The 24,094-nt window shown below is 45.9% G+C and overlaps 1 protein-coding gene across 1 annotated transcript; it reads left to right on the top strand.

The window, feature by feature from the left end:
* The first annotated feature begins 22,363 nt into the window (after positions 1-22,363).
* On the top strand, positions 22,364-23,794 carry LOC135387761 (TNF receptor-associated factor 2-like). Its single transcript, XM_064616868.1, has one exon. The coding sequence runs from the start codon at positions 22,364-22,366 to the stop codon at positions 23,792-23,794; it is 1,431 nt and encodes a 476-aa protein (XP_064472938.1).
* Positions 23,795-24,094: the final 300 nt, after the last annotated feature.

Below are 24,094 nucleotides of genomic sequence, written 5' to 3'. Positions count from 1 at the left end.
TTACTATTCATAGAAGCCCTTTGAAACTTGTCTGTTGTAGCATATGACTGCAATGCAGCCAACAAGAGGCCATAATAACACGCATTCATTAATTTATCTTTTCTAGCCTGCAGTAAAGCTTGCAACAATTCCTGTCGCACTGATTCACATGTCTGCATAAAAGCAGAACTTGACCGAATAAAGCGGAAGCTGTGGGATACACAATAGAGGCAGTACACCCTGCTGAGAAAGTTGGCACAGGTTCGTGCAACCTTCAAGGTGTCACATGTACCTCACATATATGTCATGTGTCCGGGTCCTAGCGTTGGATGCAGTGCGCACTAAATCAAGAAAACAGCTGAAGAGCTTAATTTTTTTTAGATGTAGGCTGCACTTCTTTTCCCGCAAATAAAAAAGAAAGAAAGAAAAACAAGAAGCTTAACCTGGCTACATCCAGATCACGCCCTGCTGCAGGTGGCAGGAAAGATTCACCACTGTCGGTGAACAGTGCAAATAAGTCAGGCCATCCAAGGCCGTAAGGCATTTGGTCATTTCATGAGTTGCCCTGGAACATTGTTTTTGCCGATTATCATAATTGATTATGTAAAGCCCAGTCACTCACGGCCATTGATGTTCTGTGATATAAAGTCCTCATTGCCAGTGCCACTGATTGTGATCATTGTTGTTTCGCGAATCATAAAATGTATAATACAATCATAAAATGTAGTTAATTAAAACCTCCATGGTGTGGGAAACACGTTGAATTAGCAGTACTGTGGAGTTCTGCTACCTAAAATAGTAAATCTGCAATAAATGATGATTGGGGGGGGATATGTTTATTAAGAAAAAAAGAAAGGAAAGGTTAGCCAGGCAAAGAGCCGGCTTGCTATTCCGAAAAAAAAAGGGGGAAGGGGCAAACGAAAAAGAAAAGGAAGGAAAAGGAAAAAGGGGGATCGAAACAGAGGAAAGAAAGAAAAACAAAAAGCAACAGAAAGAAAGGAAAGGGAAAGAAAACAAGAAACAGAACGAAAGGGAAGGAAAAGAAAAGAGAAACGAAAGGAAAGAAAGGAGAAACACAAAGAAAGAAAAGAGAAACACAAAGAAAGAAAAGAGAAACACAAAGAAAGAAAAGAGAAACAAAAAGAAAGAAGAGAATAAACATTAGCACAACGTTACAGGCAGTTCACGAGTCCTGAGACTCGGAGAAAACCGAGGAGAGCGGCAGTGACAGCCCACTGGTTGGGGTGCAAGACGGGGCCAAGAAGAGCGGCCAGCGAAATGTCGTTACAACCAATCTGGAGCAGACGGCAACGGAGGGTGTCCCTATGTTGAAGGTGCTGCTGGCAATACAGGAGTTGGTGTGGGATGTCCGCTTCCACTCCACAGACATTACAGTTTGGTGAATTTAGCCGTCCCATCTTGAAGAGAAGTGAGGGTGTACGGGCAACATTGAGTCGTAGGCGGTGGAGAAGGGATTCTTCTTTACGGCTGAGGTGGCAAGTGATGACGAACTCCATCAATGGGTCGATAGACCGTAGGAATGAGTTGTAAATCGTTGTTTCGGCACGGAACTGCTGAGCACATGTGGCACACCGACGGCGTATGTATAGACGGCATGTTGAGGCTGTAAGCGGCAGAGGTGCCAGGGCCAAAGTGTCATCAGACCCAGCGCGTCTCGCTACTGCGTCTGCTCGGGTATTTCCATACACGCCTACGTGGCCAGGGACCCATTGAAACGTGATGTTGTAACCAGTGGCGAAGAGTTCATTGAATTTTTGAAGCGTCATGGTATGCAAATCGCTTATTATGCTGGGGCGAGATGACGACAACATATCTAGTGATGCCTTGCTGTCTGTAAGAATGACCCACGTTCCGTGCCCGGATTCTGTAATATGCTCCAGTGCTGCCAGGATACCAAGCAGTTCGGCTTCTGTCGAGGACACTGTATAGGGGAGTTTGAAACCGTGGCCCAGGTCTTCATCCGGAATGTAGAAAGCCGCGCTCGAACTACCTTCGGTTACCGAGCCATCTGTGTATATATGGCGACTTAGTCGATGTGTTGAGGCGAGGTGCTCCAGTGTGAGCTGGTGGGCCACTACTGTGGGGACGTCTTTCTTGCGTTGGAGTCCAGGGGTGTTAGAGTGAATACAGGGTCTTTCAAGAGTCCACATCGCCGGTGCATAGGATGGTGTAGACGCGGGAGATGGAATGCTCCCTTTCAGGCGGGCAATGGCACTGCCGAAAGCAGACGCCGGGCAGTCCTCATCAATGCGACAAAGAGAGTGGAGCGGGTGCCGTGTAATGTAGCGTGTATAAGCGCGGAGGGTATCACCATCCCGCAGTATGTGAACCGGCTGCTCTCGCGCCTCTGCCAAGACAGAATACGTCTCCGTTGTCCTGGGGACTCCCAAACAGACACGGAGACTACGGGCCTGGATGTTGAGCAGTGATGATTGGGTTCATTGCTGTAGCGTAGGTGGAGTCTCTCATTTTTTTCAGACATCAAACGTGATCGAAACACTTACAGTAAAACGTGTCATTGAGATAACTGCCTAAACACAGCGTTTTTAAGTGACAAAGCGCCGCTGCAAATTTGCGATCAGTCCCATTTGGACGTCGGTATGTGAAAACCGTCCGCAGCCGATTATACTGTTTAGGGAGCTATATATCGCTGCACAACCGTGCACGTGTGAAATAAAACAAAATTCAAATACGTTGAACAACATTATTTGGCTTGTTGTGCTCAAAACCACTCAAAACGGTCAGCTCAGCCCACGCGGGAACATACGGCCACGATGCGCCAGACGCGACCGTCACCACCTGCTGCTTCTGCGCGCGCCGCCGCGCGGCAGCTCCGGTCCTTAGGCTAACTTTCCGGCGGAGTTTCGAGACCAGAGAGAGTATCAAAGAACCGTGGTATTGCGACACTTACGCGATAAGGGAAAAGCGTCGGCACGGCATCTGGCCTTAGTTTCTTGAAGCAATCTTGTCTGTTTTGTTCGAAGCTTATCTCCTCGAAGCGTGCCTGAAATCCAGTAACAGATACATCATATATCAAATCTCCATACCGAACCCTGAGAATGAGGCAAGATACACACAACACGAGTCTCCATATATAAATGAATAGGCTAAATGTCACGAGCGTAACGCTTGCTTAACTGTGTACAAAACATCATGCGAACAACCGTTAAGTGAAGTGCAAATGATATCCTCACAGCGCACAGGCGAGAAGCAGTACTGGGCTCCCAGCCGTCTCGCTTTATTTGCGAAATCCACCGAATTCTCCTGTTAGGGCAGGTCGGGAATCTGAACATCCGTACGCCTTTCCTGCAGTGGTTCGTAGATTGTGGAGCGCAACATCCGGGCATTTTGGGCCTTCACCTTCCCATCAATCCGGAGAATTACAAATATGAAGAATGCAATGCTGAGTAAATCGGTAGTTAGCAAAATTCGAGAGCCGACGGGGACAGCCTGCTCAAGCCTGCAACCGTGAAGAAAGTGGGGACCAACATGGCGCGGTGAGCCTGGTTGACAACCTTGGCGAGCGCCGGCGGCGGCATGCGGTATGATAAAGGCTGACACCACCCTAAGACGGAAGTCCCGTATGTAGGCTTTCTAACTTGCCGTTTCCGGAAGCGCCATCTGTTAAAAGCCGAAAGCGTTTGACCGAGTCTCTCATAGTTACCTGAGTGTGGTGTTAGGCCCAGTACGGTGTTCCGAGAGACCTGTTGGGATGTGAGCATCCTTCCTGTTTTTGGTTTACGCCATCATGTCCCTCACACCCGCAAGAGCTGAGTACATATTTCTTTCAACCGCAGAACAAACTTGATTCGGGTGAACAAACAATGGTAACACACTCCCTATTCTTTGTGACAAAATCGACTTGAAAAGTGTATAGTCGGCATTTAACAATGTGCAGTGTTGTGCCCGTTACCAAAAAATGGTATCGCGATACCGATACCCGTTGCTTGCGTCTTTCTCCCTTTCTGTTTCTTTTTCCTTTTGTTTCTTTTCTTTTTACAAGGAATAGCAAGTCGGCTTCTGCCTGGCTGACCTTTCCCTTTTACCTGCCTCTTTTTTTTGCAATAAACATATCCCCCCCCCCCGTTGCTTGCATTAAATCAAAGTCTTAAAAGTAAAAGTATTAAAATACTGGTATCCATAGTTCTTTTTAAAGTAACGGAGCTACCGTTACCGCTACCGTTACTACAAAACTAACACCATACCTTTTCCGATATTTGTATTAGAAATACGAAGATGATGTAACATAGAAACCCGCTTACGTGACAACAACGGTCTGAATTAACGCACGAAACGCGGACGAAGAAACACATAAGACGTCTTGTATGTTTCTTCGTCGGCGTTTCGTACTCCAGTTTTATTTCAGTCATGTACCAGCAGGCCCACTCTGCCATTTTGGTGACAACAACAACAGCAATAGACGATGACGATGAGATGGGGTGTTACGTGAACACCTCATTTGTGTAATAGCAAATTGGGAGAAGACAATTTTGCAGTAAAAAGACAAAATATTTATTGTGTAGCTCGGACACCTTGCGTCACTTATATCAAGCTGGTTGTCAAAGTTTTCTTCTGCCATCCTAGCAGGCCGTGATCTGTACGAAAAGAATGTGGGGACCAACATGGCGCGGTGAGCCTGGTTGACAACTTTGGCGAGCGCCGCCAACCGTTGTTCGCCACCAGAGGTCATATTGGCCGCCACCAAGACCAATAAACCTCTTCTTTTTTCGGTGCGCTTATAGAGAAGTGAGATGAGTTTATTAGCTTGACATGAAACGTCAATTTGCTCGATTTTGCCGTTTCGGGTTTGTGCTTACTCAGTCAACTGTCTCATAAGGCTAACGAGAATCTCTCGTATTCACGGTTAGTGGAAGGCCGACTTCACAAACATTCCGGTAACGTTCAACAGGACTGCCCTGTAATGTTCGTAATGTTGAAACAGCCAGCAAGCGGATTACACACAGATAAATGTTTCTTAGGATAACGGTACTTAGAACTGCAGCTTTTTTTGTTGTTTCGCTTTCTTTCTTTTATTGATCGATTTATTTTTATTTTTATCTTTATTATTATTTTTATCTTTATTATTATTTTTTTTTCATGAACGCTCCACGTGAACCAATAAGAAAAATCGATCAAGCGGCCGCTGCACAATTATTTCCGCCCACGCAATGAGCAACAGTCTTTTCCGGAACCCAAATTCTCGTTCGCATAGCAAGGAAAACCAACTACAGCGACAGGGAAGGGGGATACATTTATTAGACGAAAATGAAAAAAAAAAAACTGGCTCAAGGTCAGCCAAACGGGACGTCGGCTTGCTATTCCAAAAATACATAAAATACATAAATAAATAAATAGGAGATCAATGAAACGGGCGCGACGGAACAGCACGTTAGTTAGTTGATTATTAGGTTAGTAAAAGTTCGGTGTTTGCATTTGTAGTTTCCGCGCAGAAACAGCCAGATAACATTTATTTACAGTAGTTTATTTTGCAACGGGGACTTCGATCACGATATTTTGAGATACGGTAAATTTTTCGAGACCGGTTCCCTGGATTTTCCATCTTTCGACAATCCTTGCTAGTTGCACGTTGGATGACCCAAACCTGTACCCGTCTGTCTTTGCACTGCGCACAAAGGGAGGCCTTCTAAGGAAGATAAGGAAAAGCTCCGGGTCACTGGGGATTCTCCGCTGAACTAGTGTCTACACTGAACGAAAGGCCTGGTGTAATGTGAAGTACCCTGTGAAAACCAAGGAGTGTCTAAAAATATCCCAAGCAGCACAATGTACTGAAAGTCAAGTGCAATAGCGGTGGACGGGTAGGTGGAAGACCTTGAACAGACTCTTGAAACTAAGGAAAATTGATAAGACACATACCGTCCACCCCTATTGCACTCGACTTTCAGTACATTGTGCTGCTTGGGATAGTACTGAAGTTTCCGGGTAATAATCAGAGCGTTATGAGACGGAAATCGTGCTCCGAGACCTCGTCGCGCGTCAAGTTCCTTTCATTTTATCTTGTACATTTATACATAAAGATGGAGTTCAAGGAGTTATTCCGAAATCCTAAGCTGTTTGGAGAAGGCGTTTGATCGAAGACCGCTTGGTCGCAACCCGTTCGGTCGAAAGCCGGTTGATCGACGCCGTCTGTTCGAAAGACGTTTTTTCGAAGGGAGTTCGAAGCTCGCAGCGTGTCCTTAGCACCTCTTTTTCTGTAACTTTTGATTCGAACATACGGAGCATGAGGCAATCAGTGTATTCTCCTTTTTTGTTTGTTTCTTGCTTTATTTTTTTACAGCTAAAGAGGGGAGACCACTGGTCATTTGCAGAAAGGTTTTATTGGTCATTCACGAACAGCATAGCCTTCTGGCTTTTTACTCTCTCCCACCCGAAAGGAAATAAAATTGAATAAAATTGAATTGAATTGAATAGAACAATGCGGAAGTATCCCGCGTAACAGTATATGCGAGCCTGACTGAAGCGACACGGCAGCTTAGCAGTGGAGTCCAGAGCGCGCTTCACCTCTGTTCGTTCACCTCAACTCTTTTGTTGGGTCCAGCGTGGTTATTTTGTCCACGTCTGAAGCAAAAACAAGAATATGTGTTTAGTGTACTTTCCGTTACGGAGCACATAACCGTGTCCAGGCAGGCTTCTTGTCGAGCGCTAGGCGGACCAGTGACAATGAATACGAGTAAGAAATGTGCTTGGTGAAGAAAGGGTGGGGCACTAAGAAGTACTGGTATCTGTACGGAGATCGCGTCACCATAAATTTGTAATGAAAATACTTTTCAGATGCCGATTTCAACAAGTAGCGCGATCCGCACTTCGACACCGAAAAAAGTAACGACTACCGTAACGCCGATACTTGTATCGTCCTTACGTACAACACTGACAATGTTATAGGACACCAAGAAGAAACGTCTTTTGAATCCTCACTTGATTTAGGCAACAGAACAATGTGACCTTGAGTGAACAAATGGGATATTTCGTTCAACAACATAACGTTCCTGAACAAACGCAGAAGAAACCCACGAAGGCTTTGCCAAAATACAACATAAAACCCATCAGGTAAGCCTACTCGCTGACGAACTTTTAATGCGTTTTAGCTCATCCTTATCTAACACATCCCCCGCCTTATCTAGCTATCCTCATTTATCGGGGCAATGCGCTTATGCGAAGCATGAAGCTTCGCCTTGATGCTGTGGCAGAGAAAGAAGATGTTCAAAGACAGCATCTTCCCCCGGATATGCCGGCCCTGACCGACAAAAGATTTCCGAAAAGTGGCCGTGAAAGTGTCCGAACAGGACGTGTAGGCCACTGGAAACAGAGCTAGAATTAGCGGAAGTGACATATTTTCCGATTTCCATGTTGTTCATGTAGCGATAAACTTCAGGACCTGACGCGGCTTTAGATTGCAGGTACTCGAGAGTCTTAAGTTGGCGAACAAGTTCAAAACGGCCGCAGCCACAAACACAGACAAAGGGCACACACAAGACAGGACGAACTGCAACTCACGCAATGTAAGGACTTACTGAAGCCTGGTGGGAACCGCGTGAAGGGTAGACGGGTCTCGGTTCCCTATTTTCATAGACTTGCACACAACATAAAGAAAGTAGGTATTAGACATAAGGTTCGTGTAGTTACCTCGGCCCCATGTCATCGTCACTTCTTCATTTATTGTTGTTGTTGTTGTATCTCGGCCCCTTGCAAGTTGTATAGTCTTTGCTCCAAGGTGAACGAGCGGCTACAGAGAGTGATGTTCAACACCAAACAGAAAAACAAGTGGGTCGAGTGCAGACAGGGTTACCCTCCGACTGCAGCGAGATAGAGAGATATATGAAGCCTTTCTGATCCGTTAAAAGGAGGAAGAATGTTCCAGCATTCCCTCTATCACCCCCATACAGGAGGAGGTGTGTTATCTAAAATAGGAGGTCGGAGGGGTTGAGGGACGTGTGGCTGATGATTTCAGGAAAAAAGATCCAAAGGGAAAAAAAATCCACAGGGAGGATCTTCTTTCCTTGTGGATCTTTTTGCCTCGTGGATCTTCTTCCTGGCTTGGATCTTCTTTCCTTATGGATGTTTCTTCCGTATGGATCTTTATTCCCTCTGTCACGTGACCACGTTGGAACTTCTTTGCGTTGTACAGTCGCGGTTCGCATTGCGACATGGCTCCTTGCGTATATGTTTTCCTCCTAAGAAGTAATGTATTACCTACCCACGGCATGGTTTGCATTCGCCCCTGCCTCCAGCCAACCCAGCGAATCAGCTACGGGCTCTTCAAGCCCTCATCACATTTTTAACAGCAACAGGGCTCCTGCCATGACCTCTGTTTGATACGTCACCAGGGAAGTTTCGGGTGAAACGAAAGGCATATGAAGCAAGCCGCTGCTGTGACACGGGGACGAGAAACAAGAATATTTATATTTCCGCCCGGAACTAGGGCAGTGAATGACCGCGGTGTTCAAACACTTGCCCGAGGTCCACAAAAGCTCGTCTTTGACTCATGCAGGATGTGGTGGCCAGGAGAAGGTGGGTGCGGCGCAAAGGCCACACACTAAAAAACAAGCCAGGTCATTCCTAGGCTTGGCAGGGCGGCTCCTGGTGGCCTTCGCACACAGGAGAGCGTTGAGCCTATGAGGCTCAACGCGCTTGACAGGCGGCACCACCGCTCCTAGAGTCACTGCACCGGGGGAAGAGTACCGCAACCGCTCCGCGTCGTCTGCTGCGGCAGCCATATTGCTTCCAAGCCGCCGCGGATCGCGTGTTAGGATAGCTGTAGTCAGTGTTACATAGCGTTGATTTCGCGGCTGTGCACCAAAAAGTTTGTGACTTCCTGTGGTGGGGACTCGGCTAATGCTTAATGAAACAGGGCACAAGCGTCACTACAGTATAGTTTGTTCTATTCTGTAGCTAACAGACGAACTATGTTGGCGCATGTTCGCCTCTAAAAGGCATCGTCGAGTCTCGTTTGCGCTCTATAGATCAGTTTTTTTTCTCTTTTCGTTCACTTGTTTTGTGGACATAAAAATATAGTGCTCGTGTGCGCAGCTCCAGATTGACATAAATAACCTCCACCAGTTTTATTCTCATCTCTTCGCAATAAAATTTCTATTTCACACGTTCAATGGCTATGTGAATGCCAACGTTTTTTCACGCGCATGTAAAGTGCTGTGGATTGTTCTTCCAATCCCCCGTTCCAACGCAAGCAGTTGATCTTCCATGAGGAGTAGACCGTGAGCTTCAAGTCACTACATTCAGTCTCAGCCTTTGCTCGTTCCTTTTAAGACTGAGACCTCGTCGAGGGGACCATCACATGACTTGTCTGCAGGTTTTCCTGCGCATATTCCTCGATGCTCTGATCACAGAAATTTGTGACGGCGTTGTCTTCCTCTGCAAAGTTGATTCACTCACAATTACAGCGCAATATTTAGGAATAGTTTTCATAAGTTTCAATAGTTCTCATAGTGCATATCTACGTATACTTCGACGCATTACCATCCTCCACTGCCCCTTGATCAATATTTAGGAATAGTTTTCGTAAGTTTCAACAATTTTCATAGTGCACATCTACTTATATATTTCGACGCATTACCATCCTCCACTACCCTTGATCTTACATTAGGTTGTCATCAACTTCAGTGTGCCTGTCTTTTGGTGACTCCTCGGAGAACTTTGCGTGCGAAGAACGGGGGATAGGAGCCTTCCTCAGCCTCGTAGGTGTCCGGTATGCAAAACTGCTTGGGACTGCCGTCCACTTCAACTTCTTTCGAATCTCCTTGTCCTCGAAGTCGTCGCGACGTGTGAAGTGGTCCTGATAGTGGCGTTTTGTTAGCACCGCAGGACAGGGAAGATCCAACGCAATGGGAAGATCCAACAAGCACTACTTTGATACGCCCGGCTGTTCTTCGCACAGTTGAACATAGCTCGGCGCAATCATGATCGCAATGCCTTATCAAAGCTTGATGATCGCGATCATGAGTGCGATCACGAAGCACTGGCAAGGCTGCCGCGATCATGATCGCGCCGAGCTATGCAGTTGAACTGTTATTCAATACTATGTGCGAAGGTTCTGCAATGAAAAATAAACACGCCACGAAATTTACCTCGCTCAAGCGTGTGTTATTCTAGGCGTGAAGTTCTTCCGGCAGGTTCTGTGCCGATCTACGCGTCTCGTCACTTTTGCCCGTCGGAATGCAGAAAAATGCTTTGCCTGACTCTGTCCCGTTGCAGCACAACATCCAGACATGGTTGTTCGTAGTTCCTCAGCTCTCTGAGATCCACTTCACGTACAAAAAAACCAAGAGCAGCATACGAACGTACGCGCACATGCGTCCCAGCTATTGCGTTCCCGTAAACCCGGCGGGAAGTTGGAAGCAAAGAGGAGGAAAACGCACCACGTGACGCGCCTCGGCGAATGAGTAAGGCGGCGGCACGGGGAAAGCGATTGCGATACTCTTCCCCCGTGTACAGTGACTCTAACCGCTCCCTGCGTGCAGCGCCACCTGTGGCAAATCCCAAAACAGATTGACTGTAGTTTTCTGCCATTTCTGCGACTTACTACGCAGCGTACGGTACTTTATGGTGTTTGATTGACTCCGGGTGTTCCTGTGACGGGGTATAAGGAGTGCTTACGTGATATTTTGTGGGTTTGGAAGGATAAAAGGCATTCCACAGTTTTTCCGTGCCAGCAATATTAGAAAGGAAAGAAAACTGTTGGAGCCCGAACATGTGTACTGCGTGAAGGAAGAAGCCCTTGGACGAGACGCCACGATTTCTGGCAAATGCGTTGCGCAGACAAGCAGGCATTCATACGATGTCTTAATTGAGGTAAGCCTCAGTATTAGGAAGATATATTGCATTGATTACCTCTTGCATCGTTGCCGCAATTGGAATTTTGCTTTTTTTCGTTGCCAGATTGGATCTGAAAGAGCTATCGTTTCTGCATCGTGCAGCTGTAAAGGCGGAATCGCTGGGCAATGCAAACATACCGCTGCAGTTGCCCAGTACATCAACAATGACGTTATGCAGTCGTGCACAGACCGTCCACGTGCTTGGGGACGCCCTTCCACACGACGTGCGCTCGACAACCAGCTCTTGATACGCGATCTTTTCGCAGGTGAGCCTTGACTGAAGCATGTTGCTGGTTGCGTTTTTTTTTTTTTTCACGTTTTTAGCTTTATGGAATTTACAACAAGCAGACCTACCCATTTGAGTAAACTGACTTTAGTTTATTTAATATGCCCCTTCCAGATCCAAAGGGGGCAGCTCGAATTAAAGATGCTGACCGTTTTTGCACGAACCATATCCTGGAACATTTTCCAGGCATTGAGGGCTCATTTGTTCAGATGTTGAACCTCGAACAGAGATGAATGATTGAAAAAGAATGTGAAACGTTGCTTCGTGGTATCGTAAACAGTGTTAGTGAGCAGTTGGACAGAAATTTGCTCCTACAATTATATAGTGCACCATCTGGTAACACGTACCACTGTATGGAGTCAAGTATTGCGAGAACACAGAGCCTTACAGTAACGAAACGAAATTTCATTGTGTGCCTCCGCGAAACGGCGTGGTCATTCTACAGTGAGAGGGTTGTCGTCACACAAGAGGAAGCTATTGAATTGTCAATTGAAACAAGAAAGCAAGCCATGTGCGAAAGGTGGTCCCCACGATGTATTTTTTTATATTCTTTTTCAGCGACGTTGCCTAATATCTATCATGCGGTATAACCTGCTATCATTGTTCTTTCCCTCATCTGTCTTCCAGGTGGCACCAAGAGCGTAGGTGCAGGATCACCAGCTCTAATGCACATCGTGTATGGACGAGGACAGTGAATGAAGGTGGTTTGGTGCAAGCCCTGCTGAACAGCAGGCACTTCAGCAATGCAGCAACAAAATATGGTGAGGGCATTTGCTGGCCTGTCAATTTCACCTGCAGCACAACATTTTTTTATTGTTCCAAAGGGAGTTCGACTGAGGCAGAAGCAGAGTTGTACGTAACGCGTTACTAGTAATTGCGTTACTAGTAATCAATTACTTTTTCAGTAATTTTTAACGTAATCAATTAATTTTGTGAGCAAGTAATTGTCCAAGTAATCTGATTACAATTTTCGATAATCCATTACTGAGTAATCGATTACTTTTTTAACCTTCTTTCAGGAATGGCAACCCTTTTAAGCAAACAAATCTGTAATAAACGCGTGTATGTGTTTTGTATGTTGCTTTCAAGTGTACTTGTGAATTTCACTTACCATATATGTTGGTGTCTCATTTTAGAATTTGCAACAAGAGAAGCACAGTTGCATTCACTGCAGGCTTGTTGGCTTTTGCTATGGCCCACAATATAAAGTAACGGAAAAAGTAATGCGTTACATTTTTCATCGGTAACGTATTACATTTTTGATGAAGTAATTTGTAACGGTAAAGAATTACTTTTCGCGCAGTAGTAACACTAATTGTAATCAATTACATTTTCCGAGTAACGTGTACAACTCTGGGCAGAAGCGAGGCTGGGTTCTGCTAGCAGGCATCATGCTCCTGTGTACGAGGTGTGGTCTCCTACATACAACACATACTTTACAAGCTCACTGATGCATTGACTTTTTGCAGACTGGTGTTATGATCAGCATCTGCCAGCCTTGGCTCTGTGGCAGCCCTGACGGCATCATCTGGAAAGGGGGTGAGCCACTGCTGCTTGAAATAAAGTGCCCGTTCTCAAGAGCAGGAAAGGAGCTTTGCTGGGAAGAGACGCAGTCAACATCTGTCCCATATTTAGAGTTCCGGGATGCCAAACTGTGTTTAAAGCAGCGTCATACCTACTAGACTCTATACTCAAGTGCAGCTACTGATGTACATTGCAGGTGTGCAGATGGCCCACTTCTATGTGTACACTACAAAGCAGCAGGCAGATATTCTAGTGCAAAGGGATAGTTCCTGTGTGAGGTTGTGCCCAAGCTTGAGAAGTTTCATTTTGAACACTATTTGCAAAGGCTGACGTAATTTATGGTTTGCATAAATGCAAAATAAAGCGAGTCTGCTTTTGAGTGGCAGCATCTAACCAATACTTTCCTGTGGTGCTTTATTTTTACTATTCACACGCAATTCACGACCAATTTTCAAAGTAAATAGGGTAACTACACTACAAAGGGTTAAATTTATTTGGCTGTTCGTATGTAGAGCACAATTTCACATTAACACGACAAATAATCCTATATCGTTTGTCTACCCCGCCAGTGTGCACAGTTTCATGACTACTGAACCTTGATGATAGGACTTTGCGAGTTTGCTAACACACAACACACGTGAAATATGCTGTCGATGTGTGGCAGGAGCGTTACTGGAACCTGAGTGTTTAAGACGTTGAATATTTTGATCCTCTGTATGACTCGCTCCACGTGAATACGAACTTGTGCAATATTATATGTGGTCCTCATCTCTTCTTCACTAAATTGACCTCCACTTGAGAACGGAGGCATCACTAGTTTTTCATGTCTGTCCTTATCTCAGGGAAGCCCTTGTCACTAAGAATAACATCTCCTCTCTGTACATGATTTAAAAATCCAGAGTTGGCAGTAATGAATGAGTCACTTGCTGCCTTCACCATATGCCTTTGAAATGAATGCTACCATCCCATCTGGGAGAACACCAACAAGGAATTTAACTGTGTAACCATTTTTATAGGCTGAAAACAGGGCACGTTGTTGTTGCACTGCTGGAGGTGTTTCCGTTCGGATCTCAGTGCAGATGTACAGATGCGCAGTGCAAATGTACACGTGGGACAGTGAAGCTTGAAAGAAGGTGGACTTGCAGACAGTATAGATGCACGGCTAAGAACAAATATCCAGTCTCTTGTTGCACTTGCTAGTTTGTAAAGTACAAACTGGAATATTCGAGGTGCTGTGGATGGATGGATGCCAAACAGAAAACTGAGTGATACAAACGATATGCCTAATTTCAATTTCATAAGGAACAGCAGCAACTTATTTGGAAGGCTTATATCACCCTCACGCACTGTAGCTGCAGCTTGCAGTACACTGAGGAGGAGAGCAAACACAGCAGCTGACACGTTTGTGAGCCCATGAAGTGCATCAGAATTGTATGCCACACTTCCGTATCCTGCAAACCAACATTGTCTTTCTGTTGGCCCGGATGAACTGGTCACTGTTGCAATTGCTGCAGGGGATGTAGATGCATCTCTTGTAGTCTTGTGCAAGATTTGTGATGCCGCTCCATCACTAGTTATTGTGCTTAGGAAAACTGAAAATGAGGTTGCGATGGTTGCCCCGCACAGAGGCATTGACTGGTCATCTTCAGTTTGTGTCCCCTGCAGAAAACGAAACAATAGAACCATGTTATGTGGGTAAAGGAGCTTACCAACACGGAAGTACTTACACAGTCAATCATAGTACACGTGTAGTCTAAGGGTCTGTGTTGTCCAGTGAGGAGTTCGTGTCCTCAGCTTCAGGCAGTGCCATGTGTTGTGTTTCATCAAGAACCTGTACATCGGCTAATAGCTGCATTGATTGTATGTGTCGCTTGCTCCACCTAAGCACAGTATAAGGAAAGGAGTCCTCATTAAAATAGTGCACAAGCAAACTTTGCCACGGTGTGTTCAAGAGTGTGTTCAAGGAATTTCGACAACTTAACTCTATCTTGCAACAAAAACAGGAGCAGATAATACCTTTCGTGTCTTCCCCGAGCGCACTGCAGGTCCCTCATTCTTTGCCGATACGCATCTGGAAATATCGTGGGGATGTATGAGGGGCTGTTTGTGCTGTCACTTTTACGACCGCCAACGAAATGCGCGCTGCAGATTACGCTTTGTTTCTTCGGCTTCCACGAGCTGCCTTCTGGGCTGAATGAATGAATACGGTAGTCAGAAAACGATATTTGACCACAAAGAAGTTTAGTGGAGAATGCTACATAAATGGATGCACTTACTTGGCCCTGCGCACGGCAGTTACCCAACGCTCTTTTCTTTCTTTCTCGTATGGCTTGCCGGGAAAGGAGTAGAAGATGACAGGTGTTTCCGCATTTCTGGGGTCCCACTGATTGTTATGGCATTCCTATACGCAGCAAAACTTTCCCTTTGACGACCATCGTAGCCTAGGCGGGACGTTTTCCATGGCGAAGAACGCGCTGCAACTCCCCAAACAGGCGGTGACAACCGGGAAGCGCCGGAAAGCTACAGTTAGCAAATGCCCTTTCCTGCCACGCCGCGGCGCTGGCTGTCCAATAAAGTTTGAGTGCGTCGGGCCTATAAATAGAGGACAAATAGGTTGTCACAAATAGCTGTCTTATGCTTATAATAACTGATATTATGATTTACTTTTCCGACGGTTTACAGAGAACGACAAGTTGAAGAACCACAAGAATTTCGGGTAGACATCGGAATTTTTTTATCGGAATTCTTGAAAACTTGTTCGGGACGGAACTGTCGTGAAAAATCGGGTTTAACCCGAAAACGAAGTACCCTAAGCACTTGTTGTTATTGTTGTTGCTTACTGTATTTCATGAATTATTCACAATCAATATTTTTAGAATAAGCAAATAATAATAAGTAATAATATCCTTAAATGTAAACTGCAAGGAAGATGCCATAAAAAAAATATGTCGCTAATAGCGCCAACAAGCCGTCTGCTGGTTCCCTGTCCTGTGTGTCTGTCAGTTCAGTCGAAGCGATTCCGATCACCCGTACTTCTCCTGGTACTTCGAGAGCTTCTGGATCGAAAATGCTATCATCAAAGACATATGGGGTCAATTCAAGAATACCGGGCCTCGAACCACGAACATGATAGAAGACTGACACAACGGCCTACTGAGTCGAATCGACAGGCGGCACCCCAGTTTGGCAGAGTTGTTGCAGTGGCTTCGAACCTCCTCGCAGCATGCCACTCAGAGTCGGATGCATGCTCTGAGGCTTGATCCCCTCACCATAGGAAGACCACAGTGCCCAAGCGTGCTTCGGAGAAACAGACTGTACTTTCCGAGATGGACAGATTAGCAACGTATGTAGCAGAGCATGTCCCCACGTTTCTTGATGTTGTGAACTACTTGGACTCAATTATTGATATCGGCGTGCTCCCTGCAAGTTGGGGATACTTTGAAATGACTTTGTGGCTGTTAGAATTAAATGGCACCTTGCTGCAAAACGAGACACTTCTCAATTCGCGTCCGAATAGTGGTGATTCACAACGGAGCATTTTCTTCTCTCATTATGATGAAGCTGGGGACTATTGCAAAACTCTAATGTGCGTGGCTCCAATTTTTTTGAGAATCTGACAGAAAGCATATATGCCGTACGGCCTGACACATCGGGGGGGGGGGGGGATAGGGTTATATATTTCCTCAATAACTCGGGTGTAATCGGGTTCAGCTGAATCTGATTCAACCCAGTTCTGGTGCAATCTAATGGAATCGGGTGCAGTTAATCGGATTCCTCTGCATAATACACATTACACACCAGTAGAAACAGAACATTCCGCTTTGTCTTTGTTTGACGTGGCGGTTTGGTGTATTGGACAAGTCGCGCCCTGGACAAGTCCTCGCGCGCGGGATTCGACGGGCGGATTCTCACAAGTTCTGTGATAGTTGTGACTAATTCCGATCGCCCTGGTCCTGCGGTCTTCGTGGAAATATCGGGTTAAACTTAATACAAACTGACAGTACTATACGATGGCCCGCTTATTAAGCATTCTTTTCGATCCGATATACACATTCACGCGCTTCCTCGCTTGGATTCCCTTTCCCTATTGACCTTTTTGCCGCGTGGATCTTCTTTCCCTATGGATGTTTCTTCCGCATGGATGTCCTTTCTCGTTTGGATCTTTTTCCCCTTTGGAACTTTTTTCCATCTGTCACGTGACCCCGTTGGATGTTCTTTCCCGATGGATCTTTTTTCCCGTTGGATTTTTCTTCCACAAGCGCGGCGTTTAAGAGTGTGTGTGTAGAAGAATAAAGTTAGTCGAGTGTTGCAGTTCCTCCTGTCTTGTGTGTGCCGTTTGTCAGTGTTTGTGGCTGCGGCATTTTGAACTTGGCAGACACTCCAGGCAGCTCATGGAAGAGGAGGAACGTAGCAAACACGAGCGCTGTGCGTATACAAGCTGTTTAAGTTCTGCCTAGACAAGGACGTCAATGGACTGCCGTTCTTTACCACGCGGACCTTTTGTTACAAGCGGTTGGCTGCCACTGCTTACTGACCTCTCTCCATCTGTCCACGTCTGTGCGCAACTCATAGCCACAGTTGCTTCGTGTACCTAACACAGAATCAAAACGAAAGCAAATGGACCGACGCGTCAGAGGGTCACATGTTTTCTAACAGTGGAGCTGATTGTGGTAGGAGCGTATGTGATGGCTAGCTAGACCGTTTTCTGGCCCAGATAAGCATGAGGTCATATCGTTTCTGTGCTCGAGAAGGGCGTAATTCTGGTCTCAACTTATTTGCAAATCGATCTTTGGCGATTTTTATCCCAAAGTACGTGCTCCTTTCGAGATTTCGTACGCGGATACGTTCTCGCTCAGGAGGAAGAAGAGGATGGATACATGTAATCAGGGTTGGTTACCGAAAACGTTATTATTTCCGGTAACTGAAAAACTCGGCATTTCGCTGCCGTTTCTGTTTCCGTTTCTGGATGATTTTCGGTAGCAGTTTCGTTTTTGTTTCCTTTTAAGAACTTCGTTTTCGTTTCCGTTTCCGAGGTAATTTCGGTACTGGTTTCTGCTTATCATCCGCAACTCGTACTGTGCGATTTTGACTTTTTCATGCCAGATATTCTAGTTACATAATGGATGCAAAAAGACAGCCACACGAAACACAAATACTGAAGACTTTAATGCAAAGTTCGTCACTAGTCTTATACACCGCCTCTCTACGTTGCGGAAATCGGTGCCTTTGAGTTTCAAAAGTCTCCGCTCTTGCGCCAAAATAACACGTCATCCAAAACTTTCGCGTCCATCTTGCTGCGCAGTGGGCTCAACACGAAAGAAACTCCCGAAGATGAACGAATGAATGAATGAATGGTGACTGGAAGAATAGTGCGGGTACAAACGGTGTTTCGTTTAACTCGAACCCCACCTTTAAAAAATAACGGCTCATTGCATCACAACGAAACCAACTGCATAGTATTACTAATAGCCTAAAGTGTTTCAGAGTATTTTTGTACCACAATTAATTAATTAATTAGTGGAAATTAATCTTATAACTTTCTAGTTACGAGGATTACAACGAAGATGTCAATTGTGAAGTTGTAGGCGATGCCATGAGAAAACGAATCCAGTGGCTTGCAACACTCGAGCTCTAACGACTCGTTTTTTCCCCCGAGTCTGCAGAAATGGGCCCGAACTTCCGAAACTTGGACGGAGCATCTTTCCGTCGCGTCAAAAGAGCGCTCCATCGCGGAGCCCTCGCATGTCCACTTGACGAACAAGGAGACATGCGATCCATTCGACCTACACTCTTATCTATCACCCTTGCATGGTGCCGTATCTGCTACACTATCAGAAGGCACGCTGACCATGACAACGTGGCGCTTTGTCATTTTATTGTTTGTTTGACTTCCTCCTCTTTTTCATTATGTCGCCGTAAAGCAACACAAAGTATGCGACAGGGAAGGTTATCTTTCCACGGAAGATCTTGAACCTGTAGCATGTGTTTACAAAAAAAAAAAAAAGCAAGCAAGCCAGGAAACACAACGAAAGCTGTCGGGTGTAGCATTTGTTAACCCGCTCTTTTAACGTTTACGCATTTATTCATTTACAGCCACTCTCTCTAAAATGGTTTGTGGCACAAGCAATGCTTTATTACAGCGAAGAGCCAGCGGGTATGACGCTTCCCATAAGTGCTGCACAGGGAAAATAGAAAAGAGCAAGATTTTTGGTGTTAGATAGATTTGGTGCAAGATTGAACAACGTGAGCCTGCATTTCGCACATGTACTCCAACATAACAGAAACTATATCCAGAGCAGGTGCTCGAAGAGGTCGCCGTGCGTCATCACACAATATCGGCATCTCCTGATTCTGTTCTCGATCGCCCTCCGCAACATGTCCTCGGGGATTTCACGGCAAACATGAGAGATCTTCGCCTTGAGGGCATCAGGTGTTGTCGTGTCCTTGACGTACACGCGGTCCTTCACATATCCCCATAAGAAGAAATCCAGACGCGTAAGGTCCGGGGACCTGGCAGGCCATGGCACTGGTCCGAACCCTACCACCCAATGGTTAGGAAACGCGTGGTCGAGATAGGCGCGACCTGGGCTGGAGCTGTGTGCAGGAGCGCCATCGTGCTGAAACCACAGCTGGCCATATCGCGCGAGTGGGAGGTTGGCGTAGAACTCTTCCACGGGACCCTGAAGAACCTCATTTAGGTATCTATCCGCGGTCAATGTCCCCATCAAGGAAGACGGGTTCCAATGAGGGTCTCGTCGCAAATGCCGCACCAAACGTTAAGGGACCATTTGTATTGATGGTGGGACTTGCGAAGGCAATGGGGATTGGTGGTACTCCAATAATGAGCGTTGTGCAGGTTCACCTGAGCATCGCGGGAGAAGTTTGCCTCGTCCGTCCAGATGGCGTTACTAAAAATTTGCGGGTTCTGACCGGCAGTGCGCAAAAGCCAGTTGACACAGTGAAACCGGTTTTCGAAGTCTCCTTGCTGCAACTGTTGATGCAGTTGAACGTATTAAGGATAAAGGAAGGCCTCTTTTGCTACCCTCCACACCGTCGACAACCGAACGCCACTCTGACTGCTGGCCTCGCGGATGCTGGCTAAAGGGTGTGCCTCAAAGAACGCCAGGATGTTGGTTCGAACGTCGTTTGAAGGTGTCGATGACCTACAACGCTTTCGGAAAAACTTGCCAAATTCTTTTAGCGTCTCGTACCGACGAACAATCGTCGCAGGGCTTGGTCTCCTGCCGTGATGCCATATCTGAAAAAACTTCACTGCCTTTTTCTTATTGCTCTCTGCAGCGTCTAGGGCAAGCACCATGTCAGCTCTTTCTTCGTTGGAATAGGGCATTATTTGACCTGCAGAGAACCCAACAAGGAGTGCGTGTACGGAGACGAAAGTGAACAAAGAATCAAGGTGCTTCGGTTGAAAGATAACATTCCTTGTCCCGTACTTTCAGTTGCATCACGGCGGAAGAAAAAAAAAACAGGAGGGAATCAAACAAACAATAAAAAGACAAAGACGCGCCGCGTTGTCATCGTCACTGCGCTCTCTGATCGTCTAGCAGATACGGCACCATGCAAGGATAAGTGGAATGGATCGCATATCTCCTTTTTCGTCAAGTAGATGTGGGAGGGGATACTTCAAAGTAAGGAGGACACAAAGGTTGACCAAGAGGACAGCTTATACTTGCCTGCACGTCCTCCTTGCTTTTGCTTCCTTATTTTTAAATATACCAGCTCCCGTGGCATAGTGATTAGCATTATCGCTTTCCACGCAGAGACTGGGAGGTGACACGAGTTCGAATCCTGTCACCGGTTGTGCTGTCTGAGGGTTTCCCTGGGTTTCCCGAAGACTTTCCAGACGAATGTCGGCACAGTTCCCTCTGGAGTCGGCCCAGGACGCATACTAACCCTCCTGTCTCCCACTCCTTCCTGCTGTCCTCTCTCCATCTGTCCACGTCTGTACGCCGCGCATGGCCACAGTTGCTTCGCGGCGCTAACATGGAATTAAAAAAATAAATATGATCAAAATTACCGTCCTTGCCAAAACCCGTAGTTTCATCCCAAGCTGTTTCGTCACATCGTAAGAAAGCCCTTTCCGAAGTGATCTGCGCAATAATCAAAATCTGGCGCGCATCGCACTAGACAGCTTTTGCAAACCGTTCATAACGTGGCTCGTGTCGAACCGAATCAACCGGAACCAATCAGTGGATAAGATTCTGAGTCAAACACGACTGCGATTCGTTCCGATAGACATGATAACCTTACCATTAACCCTAAGCAGCACAATGTACTCAAAGTCGTGTGCAATTGGGGTGAACGGGTAGGTGGAAAGCCTTGAACAGAATCGTGAAAGTAGAGCACATTGATAAGACACATACCGTCCACCCTAGGGGTTAGAGCCCGGGATCCCGAAATTCTGCGACACATAGCAATATATATATATATATGTCGAGGGAAGTACAAAAGTCAAACGGCCAGGAAGTTTTACAGTTGTGGAAGGAAAAAGACACGGGCAACAGATTTTAGGGAAGTTAAAAACACTAGTTCATTTAATGGGCAGAAATTAAAAGTTGAATGAGAAACGGGGTCGACGTTTCGACAGTGCCACTGTCGAAACGTATATATATATATATATATAGAACAAATAAGTTAATATATCAGCATATATTTAATAATATTACGTTAATTGTTACGTTGTTACGTTACATTACGTTAAATGTTACGTTAATCAATATTAACAGTTAATATATCAGCATATATATATATATATATATATATACTCATGGAACGATGTGACAGCACCAGAGGACACGTGTTTCGCCGTGTTTGCGACTCGTCAGCTCTGGGTAGCTGCGCATCGTTCGGAATTGGCAAACCATTTCTTTAATGGCTTTTCTTTCCTCATCTCATTATACATATATATATATATATATATGTCTTAGGACACCCTGACGGGAGGCATCACGTGCCACGTGACCTTCTGACGCCATCCGCTCCAACGTTGCCTGCCTGCGTACTGCTGATGAGGCCCAAGAAGGCCGAAACAGCTGTACAGTACTGGCATGGCGACGTTTGACTTACAAACATATGCTATACGTGCAGCCAAAGAGCTCCTGCTAATTGATATGCTAAGATAGCATGTTTGTAAGTCAAACGTCGCAATGCCAGTACTGGACAGCTGTTTCGGCCTCCTTGGGCCTCATCAGCAGTACGCAGGCAGGCAACGTTTGTGCAGGCAAACGTGCAGGTTTTGCCCCGTTTTTTTGCGCTTTTTTTTCTCTCACTAGAATGTTCCGTGGGGATGAGAGAAGACGGGAACTATATCGCAATTTGTGATAGCGTGGTTGTGCAAGTGGATACAGTCCTATACGACATCCTGGGTATAGTTTCGAAAAAATCCCGAACCCGTCCCGGGATTTCGGGATCCAAACTTCGAAATTCCGGGATTGTAAAAACGGCTCGGCATTCCGAACCCTAGTCCACCCCTATTACACTCGACTTTCAGTAAATCGTGCTGCTTGGGACGGTCTGCTAAACCTGTCTACTATTCCGATAACAACGGCGTGCGCCTTTATCAGTACATACAAGCGCATTCAACGATTGCAGTGGCAAAGTACACACTCGGTGATACAGAACAGTGTTCGTCACGTACCCGTTCCCTGCCGGCTGGAAACTCGAGAAAGACCTCGTTTTCAACAGTGAAATGTCTTCTATTTGCTACCTTCGTGGACACTTTGAAGCCCTGGCGTGGCGTCCCTTGCAATTTGTGAATCTGCCATCCACGATATCGTGCGACTTGTGCGCCGTCGTTCCTCAAAATATCTTCAGGCTGGAGTGTTTCCATTCTTTCTGTGAGGACTGTTATAACACCATTCTTCGAACCCACCGACAGTGTCCGGTCGACAAGCAAGGATTTCAAGAAAGTGAAGTACATAAATTTCCAGTTAGAACCACGCGCCTTCAGAAACTGGCTGTTCACTGTTGCAACTTCAACCACGGATGTAATTTCGTCGGATCGCTGGAACGAATGAAATCTCACTTCTTGAAGGACTGTGATTTTCATCCATTAGCGTGTAAAAAGTGTTGTGCAAACGTGCCCCATAAAGACATCATCACCCATTACATGGAAGAACGGTGCGGGGCTGAAAATACTTTGTGCCCGAGCGAAGATATTTCAATTGACAGGAGCCTCATCGGCATTGGAAGACAGATAAACGCCTCACTATCAGATATAGCAGATAAGCTAGGCGCCACTGAAAACCAGGTAAATAGCCATGCTGTAGGGATCGACGCTACGAAAGAGTACGTTATGAATTACGCTGAAGTACTGGGTATTCTGCAAGAGGCACACAGCGCCTTCCCAGTGACGATGTCTAACGTTTTCCGCACAGTTACGAATACATTGTCTTCGATCGAAGATCATCTTGGTAACCAAGGTGCAAGTGCCGACGACCTGAAGAATCGTGTCATTGCCACTGGTGAGACGCTAAGTACACTTGTGGGATTGCAAAACGACGTAGCTCAGAATGCAGTTACCTGGAATGAAGGCTGGAAACAATGCTCCGAGAAACTTGAAGCGATGTCGAAACACATACAAGATCTTTCGTCGTCGACCGGGGACAAACTGAGATGCAAAGTAGATGCCCTCCAGGCTCCACAGGCTTCGATTGGATATGGAACCAATGTTGCTTTTTTTCACATGGAAGGCGTCGACGACCTTAAGAAGACAGCAAATGAGAAGGGATTTGCTAGAACCTACTCTGATGTTTTTGCGCTGTGTGGCTATTCCATGAAGTTACAGGTGCAGTTCAAAGAACATAATGGTATCATGTACATAGGTGTCTTCCTGTGTATTTGTCGTGGTCCCAAAGACTCTCTCTTGAAATGGCCCTTCTTGTCGCCTTATAAGCTCATCTTGGTTCATCCAACTGACGAGAAAAAGAACATCGAGCATACTGCTGATGTTCCGGGTAGGTTTCACAAATCCCCTAATTGTTTCAATAGGCCAATCGAAAGTTCAAATGTCGGCTACGGCTGGAGTAAGTTGTCCAAATTCGAAGATCCATTGAATGATGGCTTTGTTCACAAGAACTCAATTATTGTTGGAGTTACCCTTGTCCAAAGTCGTGAGTAGTACGAGATTCAAGCTATGCCCCCAACGCACCAGACTCCGTGGCTATTAATCACCGCAAACTATACGATCACTACAGAAACTTGACAACCTGGTGTAGGTATGTCTATTAAACGCAGAATGTCCACGCTAGCTCTTGTCAGATTTCATGTTTTTTAAATAGGAAATTGCCTGTATTTCGCCATTTATCTTTGAGTGATATTAAACGGTAGGAGCAACTTATTTATGTACACATGGTAAACAAGACTTTCGTTCACGACACTGCACTTCTTCAGCTACGGACCTGAAATGCAGACTCGTCAT

Source organism: Ornithodoros turicata, chromosome 1, assembly GCF_037126465.1.
Source record: "Ornithodoros turicata isolate Travis chromosome 1, ASM3712646v1, whole genome shotgun sequence".
In the NCBI taxonomy this organism is placed as follows: Eukaryota; Metazoa; Arthropoda; class Arachnida; order Ixodida; family Argasidae; genus Ornithodoros; species Ornithodoros turicata.
This window is presented reverse-complemented; position numbering and strand designations above follow the sequence as displayed.